The 15,538-nt window shown below is 37.6% G+C and overlaps 1 protein-coding gene across 2 annotated transcripts in view; it reads right to left on the bottom strand.

The window, feature by feature from the left end:
* Positions 1–15,538, bottom strand: part of LOC145935313 (neurobeachin-like) — a 134,753-nt gene that overhangs the window by 110,624 nt on the left and 8,591 nt on the right. Inside the window, exon 2 of one of the 2 annotated variants that reach the window (XM_083036517.1) lies at positions 14,319–14,977. The exons of the other annotated variant lie outside the window; for it this stretch is intronic. Within the exon in view, the coding sequence (XP_082892643.1) occupies positions 14,912–14,977 (66 nt within the window). The 3' untranslated portion in view covers positions 14,319–14,911. Of the gene's footprint in view, positions 1–14,318; positions 14,978–15,538 lie in introns of those variants that run through there. 2 annotated transcript variants of the gene reach the window in all.

The following is a 15,538-nucleotide window of genomic DNA, read 5'->3' as shown; positions in this document are numbered from 1 at the left end:
TAAACTGTATATATATCATCTTTATTAGGGTCAAAAATCTTGGATCAAATAATTGTTGCCCAATGATTAAATTAATAAAAAATTATGTTTTTTAATTCCTATATCATAATATATTTTAATTATAAATTCAGATAGGAAATTCAGATGGGCTAATAAAAGAGCCAGTCCTTCTTTTGGACCATCTTCAACAGATCAATTAACAAAATCATATTTTTTGAATTGAGGTCATATGAGGAATTGAGGATTGAAAAGAGGTCACATACATTTTTTTGTTAATCAATTTACTGAATATGGTCCAAAGAAAGAGCCAAAACGTTCAAATTAAATAAAACAGGTTTTTAAACAAGTTTGTTACACCTAATTTCTGAGCCTGGCTCTTATTTTCTGTTTTCTATCTCAATTTATATTTATATATCAGAGCTTTTTCGTTTTATTATATTTTATATATATATATATATATATATATACATATATATACATATGTAAAATATATGATATATACATATTTACCACCGAAATGATGAACTAAAAAAACCAACAATAATACGTTAAAATACGAAAAATAAATTTTTAACAATATTGAAAAGAGCAATCAATAATGTAGGCGATAAAAGCCAGATCCGCTAGAGTTATAGCGACACCTGATACCCCGTATACCACCACGTATCGTAAAATTAAAGTTTTGGCAGTGTCGAACTTTGCGCAGCTCCTTCATGTTCCGAGTTTCCACCTCCATTAATTCCGTCCGATATAGCCAGAATGAAAGAAGGAGACTTCGAAGAAAAACTCGCGAATATTCTTCTCGAAGATGTACTTCTCTCCGTTGAAAAAATACCTGTCAGCTTTTGTTGGCTTTCCATAGAGAACACTTAAAATGATACGATGAACTTGTACAACAAAAAGTTGTATAAGTCGACACACAAATAGCAGAGAAAATTGTATGTGTGTCATATATATGCATATAATTCGAAGAAGAAAGGACACATTGAAAATTAATATTATTACAATAATTTAGTACGACGTTATCTGGAGAAACTATGCAATTTGTGTGTAATGTAAATTGTACGATAATTTAGAAAGACAAAAACTGAAACTTTCTTTTCAATTTAGTTCAAGAACTTTTATTGCCCTGAAATTGTTTAAATATCGATTCTAGATTCATCAAAAGATCCGTTATTAATTAGCGAGGAGAGTTTTAGGACATTTATTTTTTAGAGGCCTTAAACCCTGCAATAATTCATGGTTTATGGCGCGTTTTATTGTACAAATGTAGCGGCTGTAATTACGCATATGTATCTCGTGGGATGTAACAAATGGCACCCTACAGCACAATATGGCATAATGTATTTTGATGTACAGCGCTATCACAATTCAAGTAAATACAATCGCCATTTAACAATCTCTTAAAAAAATAATAATAAATTAATATTTCTTCAGTCAATCTTATAACTTCTTTTTTTTCGCATTTATTATGCAAAATAACCATCTTTCTCAACAATATACCGAGAGGTTGAAACTCCTCACATAATTACTGTCTTTAAACAGCGACAGTATACGAAACACCATTTAATTTATGCTGTTAATTACGAGGGCACGTTGCATCGCTGCCTTTCTCTCAAGTCGTTATCGCATGATTATACCTCCAAGACAAACGGAAGCGTCTGACTTGATGTGACGGCGTCTGACTCAGCCACGCTGCATATGTTCAGATACTTATGCACAAGAAAGCATCACGCGCTAATGGCAAGAGAAAGGAAGGATATCACTCTAATCACGAAGGATGGCACAAAACTTAGCGTCTCGGTTACATACCGTCTAATGACTTTTAAACAGACGCCATCGCGATCTTATTGTCTTTGCTGCATGTTTGCTCGACGTATATATTTTATATGTTTTTACCGAGCTTCGGGCGGAACTTTAGTACCGCGTTTTACCTTTGAGATCCGAGAACAAAGTTCACTACAATGTATATTGTAGAACGAAGGAATCTTCATCAAAGATAGTTTTTTCTCTCTCTTTTCGCAATCCTTTGTATTCTTTGTACCTTAGCGAGAGCGTTAGATCCCTAGATATTGAACCGACCGTTCGACTTTCGCTTCTACATGCTTTTGAGAAAATGCGTTGGCGTTATCGGTCGGCGTTAATCAAATTGCACAGTCACGGGGAGAAAAGGCGAACGTTCCGTATTCCGAATTAGTCTTAGCAACTTGCTCTGTAACTCTATTCGGAAGAGCCGGCAAGATAAGCCGCTCCAATGAATAAGGCGCGAATGTATGTAAGGTACGAAATTCGAAGGAAAATTTCTCCTACCGAGAGAGACTTATTCGTAGCCGCTAATTATCAAAAGCATCATTCGGCGAATCTCGAGAGAAATTACAGTAGCGCAATGATAAGATTCGTCACTGATTATTAATGTGAAACATCCGGATCTAGGACGACGGATTAGTAGAGCTTCGAGCGAGCGAGAACGAGGGATTTTCGACTGGTAACTCGGAAAGTAAACAGATTTTCCTAAGCAGCGCGCGAGTTACGATTTTCGCTGCAAAATCAACACGAAGAAGATTCAGTGTGCAGTGAATTAATCACGTCGCATCGAGACGCATGTCGCCGCGGTGGACACATCGTTGGAAGCCGGAAGTACAAGATCATCCCACGCGAAGCTATTACTCATAGCTCCCGTATGTGACGACCGAAGCGAAGAGGAACGTACAATCGGGACGCGCCGCTGCTTGCATTATCCGTCATCACACCCGAAGGCTTCCAACTCCAGCTCGTCTTTTCACGAGGATGACGGTCCTTTCATTTCCAAGATGAAATTTCCATCGACGGTCGTCGGTAATGTAAAACTCTGGAGTGAATGAAATTAATAGCTTCACCGTCTACATATAAATCAATAGCTTCAAAGATCCCTAATGATAAACGATGGATCTTGCAATTGCTTGATATATACGGCGAAACGATTCAATTGGAAAAAATATTCTACGAAAAAAATATATTATGAAAAGCGACGAGAGGATTATTACAGAAATTGCAGCAGTCCCAGCATCCCAATTCGAAACGAATTCACGGGTAAACATGTTCGAGAGATGTCGAACTATCGAACTAAAATTTTCAATAAAATTTTTCTCATTGCCTTACTGCCGCTTTAAAGTAAACTCATTATCGCAAGAGATGTACGTGCCATCGCTTCCAGGCTCTTGAACAATTTCACGACGAGGTGGGGTCACCATCCATCTCAGTCGAATGAGTATTAAAGCTCTTTTTCTCAAAAATGCATAGCTCATACTCTTGTAATATTTCATACAGCGCAACGCCATATTTTACAACCGTCTCGTAGACTTTGTGAAATAGAAGTAGGAGATGGGAATAAAACGAAGAAAGATATCGCGCGCAAATGAGGGGGTGCACATGTCGGAGATCTGCCGCTGCGACTCTGAATAACCCTAGCTCGCGAGGGGTGATGTTTTTTCTACACCCCCGTGACGCATTTCGCTCGCAGTGCGTAGGCTGGCAACGCACTGGTTTAACAGCGGCACAACTGTCGATTACACGGCCGCCATTAAAAGCTCTCAAAGGCCGTCAATAAGCCCTGCTTATTGCTTTTCATTCGCTCTAATTGCGTATTATGATTCAATTGCGGTCTCCATCGTTGCGCGACATTCGCTCAAAGCGGCAAACGTAATAACGTGGACGAGTCGAGTGGAATGGAAACTCGCCTCGTCGTGTCGTCACGCTTGATATGTCAATTCTAAGTATCCGCTCGAGTAGGAAATGAACGGATATCGAGGATGGCAGACAGACAATTTTGGCCGCCAAGATCGAGTGGATTCGTTGTGTATTCGAGATGCTGTATCACACAATTGTATTTCGATGATGCAACGACCTTACTCGTTTAAGCGCATTCGATGCGAGAAAAATTGTCTTGGAATAGCTTTCCATCAAGCTGTAACTTGCGTGTCAGCACGCATCTGTTCGTTTCCGATTATAAATCACTCCGAGAATGGATCTGATCCCGTCCATGAAATTTATTCCTAGATAACGGAAGCTGTAATTATAATTTTTTTTTCGCGAACAGATTGCTCTGTCGTTTTCTTTTTTTTTTTTTTTTCTTTGCTTCACGATTTCAGGAATACATCCGCGAATTTTCATTTTATTCTCTCAGATAGAAAACGCATATCGTGAAACGAATGACATTTTAATGCAAGACAAGCAGTCGCGTCGTTAAACGTAAGAAAAGCAAGACAAAACCAACGAAATTTTACGGGCGAAGAAAACGAGAAAAGATAGAAATTGATAATTTGGGAAAAACGCGAAGAGAAACGTTCTTACATTCGGCATTTAAAAACTCATTCCACTCTGTTGTATCCGTAACGCTAGATATTTTTCGCAGTGTATATCGACATCCTGAAATAATCCTAAAATAATCCTGAAATAGTATCAAATTTTATCGGCGTTTGCACCATTGACAGCGTGTGTCACAGAATTGAAAGTTTCACCTAAATTGCTCGCGTTTTGACAACGGCAATAACAATAGAGCCGAACGAATTTTGGTGAAATCCGTCGCGGCAAAGTCACGAGAGAGAGAAAGAGCAAACTCAAAGGGAGATAAATCGTTGGACGAGTTCAAAGGGCAGCGTCGGTGAAGGATATTTTCCCGCGAGAGCGACGAAACGGGACGCATTAAACGTTTCAATAGCGAGAACGAGGAGAGCGATAGATCGATCGCCCTTTATCGAGCCGGTGCCGCGAAGCTAAACCGATAAGGCGCGAGGGAAAAGTCGGTTACGGCCGACTTTTTTTTTTTCTTTTTTTTTACGTCCGCGACGCTTTTATTCCGTTCTCCGCTTACGATATTCTTGCGCCGCGTTCTCTACATAAACACCGTAAATGCGATTACCGGCGAGAGCCGACACCCCCAGCGTGTCGTATTAAGGGAAGAAACAACCGCTGACCTGCACGGGGTCAGTACAGCGCACCGACATTAGACCGTCTTCTATAGCTGCTAGAAATATGCAAATGCGGCCCGTATTCCCGCCGGAATATTGAACAGGCATAATGTCGGGAATCGGCTCTCCTCCTGTATACCAGACACCTGGGCATCGGATGTATCGACAGTTATCTCATCGGGGGAGAGGGGGAGAGGGTATACCGCAAAGTATATGTACAGAAGCTGCAATTCCCCGTCGTTCCTAACAACGCGTATCAACGTCCTCGTAGAATGAAAAAGGAAATTTAATATGGCGACACAATAATGCTCGGCACACAAAGCATTACCGTATATGCATGTGCATATACGCACATATATGTACGTATACAATTTCTATCCCCCTTTTCCTGCTTCTGTTGTTCCTCATCATACGAAAAATTTCGTCGAGAGACCACATTTTTATATTCGAATATATGCTTGCTTTGACCCTTAGAACGCACCGCGAGCAAAAAGTTTACATGACGAAGTCGTCGAAAAGATGTTGCCAGCTAAGCACACGCTTTGATGTAGTAGACAACGACTCAAGTGAATATTAGACTGCGTAATTTTTGAGCGACTCGCACTATCTGCAATTAATTATCTCATTCATATTCTACATAAAATTACAGTTTGTGAAAAGTTATCTCACTGAATATAATTACAAAAAAAAGCTATATATATAATCGGATCTTTGCGAAGATAGTATTATAATGTTCAGGGCAGAGAGAAGCTTTCTTCATGAAAAATCGCGCATTATGTGTCACGAGTGCATCGCTGAAAATTTCTCATGCAAACTTTTATCGACGTTCTACATCAAAGATCTTAAAATATTACTCGCTACATCTCGCCACCGCGTCTTTGAGGAAACTCCGCCCGCTAAATATTTAGCGTCAGGAATAGGACAGGTTCAGAAAAATGGGGTTCATTAAAAAGTCTTTCCGAGAGCTCTACCATCTCTTAACGGCACGGTACTTCGATCGTCAGGCAGAATCCCTCTCGTGGGACTCCTTACATTAACAAATCCTTCTTACACCGTGCCTCCTCTCGCGGCGCGGGAGAAGTTAAGATTATGCATCGAACCGTGGAGGTTGTTACAGTCGCAAATAGTGAAATTGCAGTCGGAAATTCTCCCGAGTGCCGCCCCTTCTTTCCGGAACTCATACTTTCAGACAAGCAAGAAATCACGAAATATCTCGAATAAATTCAGCAGTGAGTATTGTTTCGCTTCCGAGCGCGTCGCGAGTACGTAAGAGTTTCTGCGCTTTACGAAAGCTTAAAGCTACTTTTTAAGGCCATCTTGTGAGCTCTCAACTGGCTTTAGCAAAAGGTACGATATATAAGTACCCGAACAAGTGCTTTCTTCGTCAAGACATCATCAAAAGAAAATATTTCTAATATCTGGCAGCGAGAATGTTCTTCTTTTTACCTTTGAGAATATAATAGCCATAATATAACGTCTTTAAGCTAGAAGAAGGAATGTTGTAAAATATTACAACTATCAAAATGCGAAATAATCTGATGAGACAGAGATTTCTTAATATTTTTATCAAACTAAAATTCGATAATTTTTATTTTATATATATCAATTTTTGCAGAAGAAAACACGTGATAAGAAATTAACAGAAGATCTGTGAACGCATGTACGACTTCAGCGTGAGAGAGTACAGTTTTTTCTAGTCTATCGTAACATCGTTTCCCTGTACTTAACTTTTAATCAGATTAAAAGCCCTTGTTAATAATTTACTTTTACGCAAATTTTAAGAAATGTCAGAAAAGAAAAGAGTTAGGAGCAAAAATACTTAATTATTACATTGTGTGTCTCGATTGCTATTAATTTAAACGCAAAATAAATAAAGCGTCAGCCTGTGATAAAAACAAACATGTATGAAAGAAGATGAAACATAAAGAATCAATTATTGAAATAAATAAGGACCGATTGCGATTGGAAATATAACATTTCTAACTTTGTACCACTCAAAGTTCACATATCGATTTACTAAAATTATCCCGATGTCATACGAATTATTCGCAAATACGAACATTTAAGCTACATTTTTTGTCGATGGAAACAGCATTGTGGAAAATCGAAGGCATGACGCGAAGAGGACCCTACAGGCGGATGGATTTTATAACAGCTTTCCGCATTGGCGGTCGAAATAACGTTGTACAGATCGTGACATGCACAGGCCTTCCTCCTCCTCTTTTTCTCTCTCCTTCTACCTCTCGATCTCTATTTCTATCTTTCCCACTTCATCGAATTTATACCGGTAACGCATTTTCCATCGCCCCACTTCGTTCGCTTCCGGAAAACGAAGAAATGAAGTTGAATCCGAGAGAAAATAAGTGAAAAGAGTGTGGTTTGCGTCACAGAGGTACAAGATCTAATGTTGAATTTTTAAAGTTAAATAACATTGCCACATAGTTGAAAAAACGTTACAAAAATAATAGATAGCAATTGAAAAGGCTAATAAAAAGCACTAAAAACATGGATAATTATCTCAATATATGAGATAAAAAAATACATCCTAAATAGATTATACACTATACTTCTTTTTGTCATAGAGCAGTAACTTTCTTTCCATTCATATATTTTTTAAATATTTACGTTTCAAATTGCGTGTATAAAGTCAAAACATTCCGTCGAGAAACGCACGAGCATGGATATTATTTTACGCTCCAACAATTTTATAAAGCTACGTAAAAGGGTTGCTTTGCGCCAAAGAAATGTCCCCTCTGATTGACCAGTTTCACTCGGAATCAATAGGGCTTGGCCGCTCCCTAGTATGGTTTATATTGAACCGCTTAGTATATAGAGCACGTAACCAATACACGCGCATAAATAATCACAGAGGAGCGAAAGCTGCATACAGATTTCTGCGTGATCAAATTCTATCATAATGTATTTATTTCTGATATAATAAATGTTAAATTAAATGTCAAATATCTCCGATTAACAGATATTTGTAGGAAATTTTCATCATTTTATTATTTTCTAAAAATAGATTTATATTTATATGCATATAATAGATGGGTCCTTACATTAAGAATCAATCAGTATTCGAAATGCAAACGTAATGGATCAATATTGAATGTCTTGAATTTATTCATCAATCTATACGATGATTAAGAATTAATCGTATAGATATTTTTTTAATTTTATTTACCTCGATAAATCAATTAACTGCGATGATCATCATCGTTTATCTCTAAATTATAAAGTATGCTCTATTTTTTTAATCTTTTGTTTATACGATCATCAATTTTTCATTATTTGTGTGAGCAGCCCTCTATCACATTCTTCATTAAGTTATTCAACGATAACGCTCGGAATTAACGATATAAATTTTGAAGTCTGTTTATCAGTTTATTTGTAAAGGCAAAATTACAGTCTCCATTATAAAATCGATAAAAAAGTTAAATTTTATGATTAATTAATCTACGCGCACACATGATGTACAGTTTATTCAAAAATGTTTACATTCATATGTGCAGAACCACATGCTAAATATTAACACGTTACAATTGCTTGCACTTAGAACAGTTACACAACCTACATTCATTTAACCATAGCTTTTAACCGTACTTTAACCATAGCTTTTTTATTATAATTAGAGTTCCACTAATGCGATCCTATTCTAATTGTAAAATAGAGAAAAATAAGAAATCCTGACAAATAAAATTTGATTATAAGAATCTCTCTTTTTTTCTCTCTTCGGAGAATCTCTTTTGATTTTTTGCATTGAATAAGAATCTACATTAAACAGGCATTCTTTGCACTTAACACCGTCATCAAGAATATATGCAACATGACAGCCTCAATATTTATACATATACAATGCAAAATATAAAATTGTACACGCGTGCATATAGATGAAATTTTCTCGGCACGTTTAAAGTTTGCATTATGCCACATATGGAATATTTTTTGCTGAAAATGACACCTGGCACCTGCAAGAACACCGCGAATGCTTCACTGGACGGCGCTGAAAAACGAATGCGCGTCAGTTTCATTGTGGCGAGTGGCGTCGAGATTATAATTACGATATTCTTGCCTGTGATGAATTGCAGATGCATCTCAGAAAGCGCGATCGGTTTTCTTAAAAAAAAACAAAGCTGCGAAACGTTCATCAGAATAATCGATCGCAAACCTATATATTCAAAAAATTGAACACTATTATGCGAAAATCAAATAGATCTCTTAATAATAAAATTATGCAAATTGTTAAACCGCTAATCGAAGCTGTGGAAATTCTCACGGCTAATATTAACGTTATACAGCGCGAATATACATATTTCGAAAAATAAAATTATCCATCAAGAAAATCAAATGCAAATGAAGAATAATATTTTTGTCAAATATCGATCGCGCGCGTTTCTTGCTTGTTTATTTCTCATCGATTTTCGTAATAGCTTTTATATATACCCATATCGACTCATTCTTTTTCGCAACAATATGGCACCAATGAGCACAACTTGCGGTTCCACATATATCACAAATTCCCGCTGAGAGTCGCAGAATCGATTCTGATAAAATTTCGAGATAAAGTACGTAAAACTTTCAGTCGGGCGAAACGAGCTTATTTATTTAGACGGCGCTTTCCGGCCAAATCTCTTTTCGAGGCGAATAAACGACTTGGAGAGAAAATGCGGCGATTATCGTGCATGATTTTTCGTCCCGCTTTCATAATGATCTGAGAAATATGTCGCATAATATACGCGTATTTTAAGAGACACTGAAAGCTACGTCTAACGCTATCGCAACTTTATATATGGAGAGCGTCGAACTTTTTCCCGCGCTACTTCGCTTGTCTTTTACATCAATAGACAACTGCAGCACATAAATACCGTGGAGCGCGCACCGTAAATATAGCGACGCGTCGTTTGAAAACTTACATTCACGAGATGCAACATCGCGTGCGGCGAGATTTTTCCGCGTCGACGGAGTGTGTACCTTTGCGAAACGCGAAATATGTCGCCCCGTTTCCAGTTTTTTTCGACACTCGCGTCGTCACAAACGCGGTCCAGGATGTCGCGATACGGTCGCACTGCAGCGTGAAATTGGAATTTCCTCGCTTCAAAGGACCATCGCGGACCCCCTTTACAACTGGCAACTGGATGAAATGGGCATCTTGTCATTCAGCCGACATCAACGTCAGTTCCGTTCCGTGTGTACATATACCTTGACGATCGATCAACTCGCTGTACCGAGTTTAATTTGTACACACGAGAAACGTGTATGTTACCTCCGTACCTAACTAGCCTCATATCTATAGTGCCGCATTCTACAAGATTCGCTTTCAGCCATATCGCATCGTTCCTAAGCACATTTCGCTCAATACCCCCATTAATTGTGTACAGGATATTTAATTAATGTGCGCCATTAGCTGATCAAACTTTGAGAAAGCGTCGCGGAATGTTTAATTAAACGTGACCTTTTATCATACGTGCGATAGAATGTAGTATCGAAATTATTATTATTTAAATATAAAACATGTTATAAATCATAGAGAGAATATTCGAAATAGAGAAAGAGCAGCGTTGAATATTTGCCGTATTTTATAATAGTTCATTATACGAAAGATAACCGTGTATCTCTGAGATATTTGCATAACCAGCTGATAGCGATCGTCTATAAATGGGAAAGAGCGACTGGCGCATCTAAGATAAACGACAATTGCTTCAAGAAACGAGTTTACTTACTCCTGCTTTCTTAGCATGTTCGCGATTCCGCGCCGGGTTTATGCAGACACAAGAGGCTTATTTAGGGGATGCGACTTGACAAGTTCTGTTTTCTTAAGAAGAATTAGTAAGCCAGAGAAAGAGAAAGAGAGTTTCACGCTTCCCACGCCATTCCTGGTGGTCTCTTTGGAATTAAATCCCGGCTATCTCCACTTCGAACCCTTCGAACTTTCAATCCGCAAGAGAGAAACATCTCAACATCAAACATCATCAAACACGGGAAATGCATTCCCGACGTGTGCTCTTTTTTTCGCCACCTTGCATCTCGCGTATGTATAAGCAATGCCAATAATTTTGCATTCCACTATTCTGCGTGCAGCGACTAGAATATTTGCCTCTCCCCATGTCACTTTTCCAACGTGTCTTTCTCTCGAAATATCATCCAAGCAACAGCCGGTGCATCGCATACATCAGTCTGACATCGGAATCTCCTTACATCGTATATATCGAATGCGATGTATATCCCACCGGAAGTATGCGTACCGTCAAGCTGCTTCCGCATCCTGAGATCAAGAGTCGAGGCCTCCGCACTCGGAAAGCGATTACGATTTTTCTTTCGGCGGTTACATCGAGATATTGTATCTGACTAACTACACCGTTGCGAGGAACAATATTTATTTGATATTTTTCCGAGAGTAAGGAAGAAATGATTTAAAACTTTCGGCGTCGATAATATTTTAGTGCTACCGATACCTTAGTTGTTGTAATATCGACATCTTTGAAGCAGGATAACGGATGTCATTCTGTGATTTAAAGGCGAAGAAGCGAATATCCTCTACGTCTGACCATATCTCTCTTCTTCTACTTTCGAGCTATGAGATATAGTATTTTATATATTATGCTATGATTAATTATTGTCTTAAAATCGATTGCAGAACATTTTATCATCACCACAGCAATTAATCTACCTGCGAAAGTTACGGTCTGTTGATCCGGAAAGACGTAAATAACGGTGCTAGGTGCATCTTATAACTTCTATCCATAATCAAAAAACCGCGAAAGAAGTAAATTATCGTTTCAAATATTAACGCTTGACACATCCGTCCCATAATTCACGCTATTTCCGAACAACAACTTCTAGATAATTTGCGAACACTATAAATTATGGAGGCCGCAATCTTTTACCCTGCAATTTTAGCACGTGTTGTAATTCATCTGTGTATCGTGTTAGGATGCGCGAATGCCAAATAAATATTTTCGCACATCGATATGTCGTTTTATAATAAATTCAATGAAATGATTAATTGAATACGTCGGATGTACGTCAAATTGATGGAAGGTTATATAGCTTTATGATCTGAATAAATTATTGTCCTCGCATATGACACGAATATATTCGAGAAACGGTGTCAGTAATACCGAAAAACATTCATTTTATTAGTTATTATATATAAATATCAACACTGATCAATCTTTGATGATATAGGTTCAACCTGAATATATGAGAGACTTATAACCGAATAATTGTAGAACGAGAAAGAGGATCAAAAATAAGCTTACAACTATATATAGATGCGCGCGCATTAGCGCATTTCCAGAAAAATATCCGCTATTATATCGAGGCTGTCTGCAATTATTTTCTATAACATCCAACAATGCGATGACTCGTAGCGTGAACTAAATGTCAGCCATAAATAATGTCAGAGAAAACTAAATGGTGTTTCCACAATTCGCAGTAAGACTTACAATTCATTTCTACGTGTTTGATCCCTCTTTTCCGCGCGCAGCGTCTTTCATACCGCTATATTATTAATGTCCTCGATTTAGCCAGACAAGAAATTGCGGCGAGATAAAACATAAAGACATCCGTTCATATCGTGGAATCGGTCCATTCTTGAATAGATTCTCTCTCATTTGTACGTAAACCGCGCGGAATGCAATAACTTTTTATTCCGTCATACGTCATACATTAACATAATCGAGGTATACACATATTAATGTGTTATGCAGAGAAAAGATATACGCGCAAAAATACACCGTACATGTAAGAATGTCAGAAATTTTCATGGCAATGTTTTAAGAATATTATCGAATCAAAACGTGATTTCGCGCACAAAATATTTTAATAAAAAAATTACGTCGTGATAAAAGAAAATACGACGATGGTTGAGCAAATCTGATTGATTAAAATAAAAGATTACGATAGTTTTTCCTTGTATTTTTGTCACAATTTAAGAAGAATCTTATGTTATTATATTTATGTAGTCATTTTTATATAATCAGAGAAACGATGATATTATGATTTAATTAAAAAGTGAAGTATCCTTATAATTTTCCAAGATATTTTGTGATCTTATGATGTTCTTAAAAGTGCTCGACGTATCATATGCCCTATTTTATGCTCGGACACGTGCAATTTTTCACGCCATCTTTTCGGATATAGATGATGGCCGCTCGAAGTTGCGCGCCATTGACTTTGATCCCCGTTTCCGCATCACATGAGCAATGCCGAAAATACGATAAAATCATCACAAAATCATCTTGCGAAAATCTCGCATGACGATGACGACAGCTCTTTGCCGTCTATTCGGAAAAATATATAATAGCGAAAAAAGATAAATTGCTTGCCTCTTGTATCGATTCGGTGAGTATCGAAGAAGTGACTTCTCCAGGATGGTCCTTAATAATCCTTTCAGTATTAATGCTTTATGAATAATCTTATTAGCATTTCCTCTTGAAGACTATGATGTACAACGAGTGGTCCGGATTAATCGAATATAATATAAGAGAAGCGATTTTTCAAAGGTTATGACACGACAAAGAACCCTTGAAATTTTCATACAAAGTGGGGGAAAGTTTCTGTGTAGAGAGAGAGTTCATCTGGAAGTGTGCCAAACGCTTTTACCGTTGCAATAATGACATCGAAATGCAACTATTTTTTAATAAGAGCATCGGTGCTCTGCGATATCTAACAACCTAGCGTAGAGCACAATCTGGTTGTCTTTGTCCCGCGAAAAATCGTCATTCACAATAAACATTTCCTACGAGAATCGAGAATGGAATGGTTTCGAAGTTTTAAAGGCGGTTCTTTGTCGACTATCCGCTCGAAATGTCTATTAAGCTCGGACCTGGAGTACTTGAAAAAATTGCTCCCTATTGAAAATTCGAACTAAACCGCATTGCACAACGATGCATCGCTGCGCATACATCTACGGATGAACTTTACAGTCGTTGGCCTAAACGAAAGGTCCACGGTAAATGCAGATGGACTGGAGCCAAAATCCTCTGCATTGGTTATTTCTCTCACAGTTTTTCTATCTAAATCCTTTAAACTTCGATATATATTTTTTTTTTTTCGAAAAGAATTGTTAGGCGATTTGTACCGAGATATTTAAAAAAAAGATTACACATAGATTATACGCATAGATTTCTGTTCAGCAATAAAATATATGAATATATCTGTTCCTCCTGCGACAAGCGTTTTGAGATAAACGTATATGGGTTGGTTTATATTCATTCTCCTTGTCTCGTAATTTTTTAGAAGAATATCGAAGAGCAAGGAATTGAGTTTCATAAGTGTTTGGGTTACCAATTTACATAAATATACAAAAGAAAATATAAATATAATAATTTATTCGTTTTGCATAATTTATATATTACATAAAATAAAAAATACATTTTACAACATAAAACACGATAATGCCTGGAAGACTTCAAAAAAAGAATAATATGTGTGTATGCCAAGAATGTTTTTACCGATAAAAAAACGTTACCGCTAATTTTAGTTTCGTAATAGCGCGTTAGCGTTTACAGCGTACATATAATTTTCAGATATACGCGATGTCGCCATAGCATTTCGAGCGTTGAAACAACAGAATCGAATTCTCGAGTAATGGCACGTTATTGAACATTGGCTCGCGAGTATCATCATCAATGAAGCTTACGCATCACCGGCCATCCTTTGATACGTTCGCTTCGTTAATTGTAAAAAACGAAGTTATTGGATATCTCGTTTCGCGTAATGCCAATAGCCTCTCGGCTTTGAAAAGCTGAGGCTGTGAACGTTCAATAGTCCTTTCATCTCTTCGCAACTAACTACCGCCATCCCCTTTCGCTCTCGACAATGAGAGGCAGGAGACGTTTACATCCCCGCGCGTTTTGCTATCTCTCGTTCGTTGCGAGTTTTCCTGCCTCCTCAATATTATTAGGATATAATCGGCGAATGTTGCCGGAAATTACTAGGGACAAGGAGCTTCTCTCTGTGTCTCAAGAAACCCCTTGAGGAACTGCAACCATCCGCTTTTCTTTTTTCGCTTCGTGTGTCTTACAAACCTGTAAAGTGACATTATGACATATTTTACAAATGATAGGACAAAAACAAAAATGGTTTAATCGATTGCCGTCAATATAACTTGAACCATTAATCGTACAAGTTCTCACACGTATCGATAGCCAAGCTGGATATTACTTGAGTCTTGTATGATTAATAGTAAGAAAGAACGGATCTAATTGGCTACATGACACGCGTTACTAAAAAATTCTTAATAATTCATAATGTTTTTGCACGAATCAATCGCAAATTAATGGAAAATGATCATTTCTCTTCTCTAAAGTATCAGTTTTCGACTAATCAAAGTCCTTGATTTTTACAAAAACATCAGGCGCTATTAACACGAATTCGCCATCTCATGTAGACAATTGGAGGCTCTTTCTTGCGTCTAATTTGCATAAATGAATCTTCATCATTCCACGTGAGAATGAATACACAAATACAAATAAATAGATGCATGCAAAGGGCTCGGTAGAAACGATGATACGTTCAGACATCAACTCGACTAACGGGACATGAAGTTGCATGAAAAGTCGAAAAATAAGTCGCGATTAAGTCCGTCA

Source organism: Prenolepis imparis, unplaced genomic scaffold (assembly GCF_030444845.1).
Source record: "Prenolepis imparis isolate NDT839.2.m4 unplaced genomic scaffold, iyPreImpa1.0 SCAF_4, whole genome shotgun sequence".
Taxonomy (NCBI): domain Eukaryota; kingdom Metazoa; phylum Arthropoda; class Insecta; order Hymenoptera; family Formicidae; genus Prenolepis; species Prenolepis imparis.
Note: the sequence above shows the minus strand (reverse complement) of the source record. Positions and strands in the feature narration are given on the sequence as shown.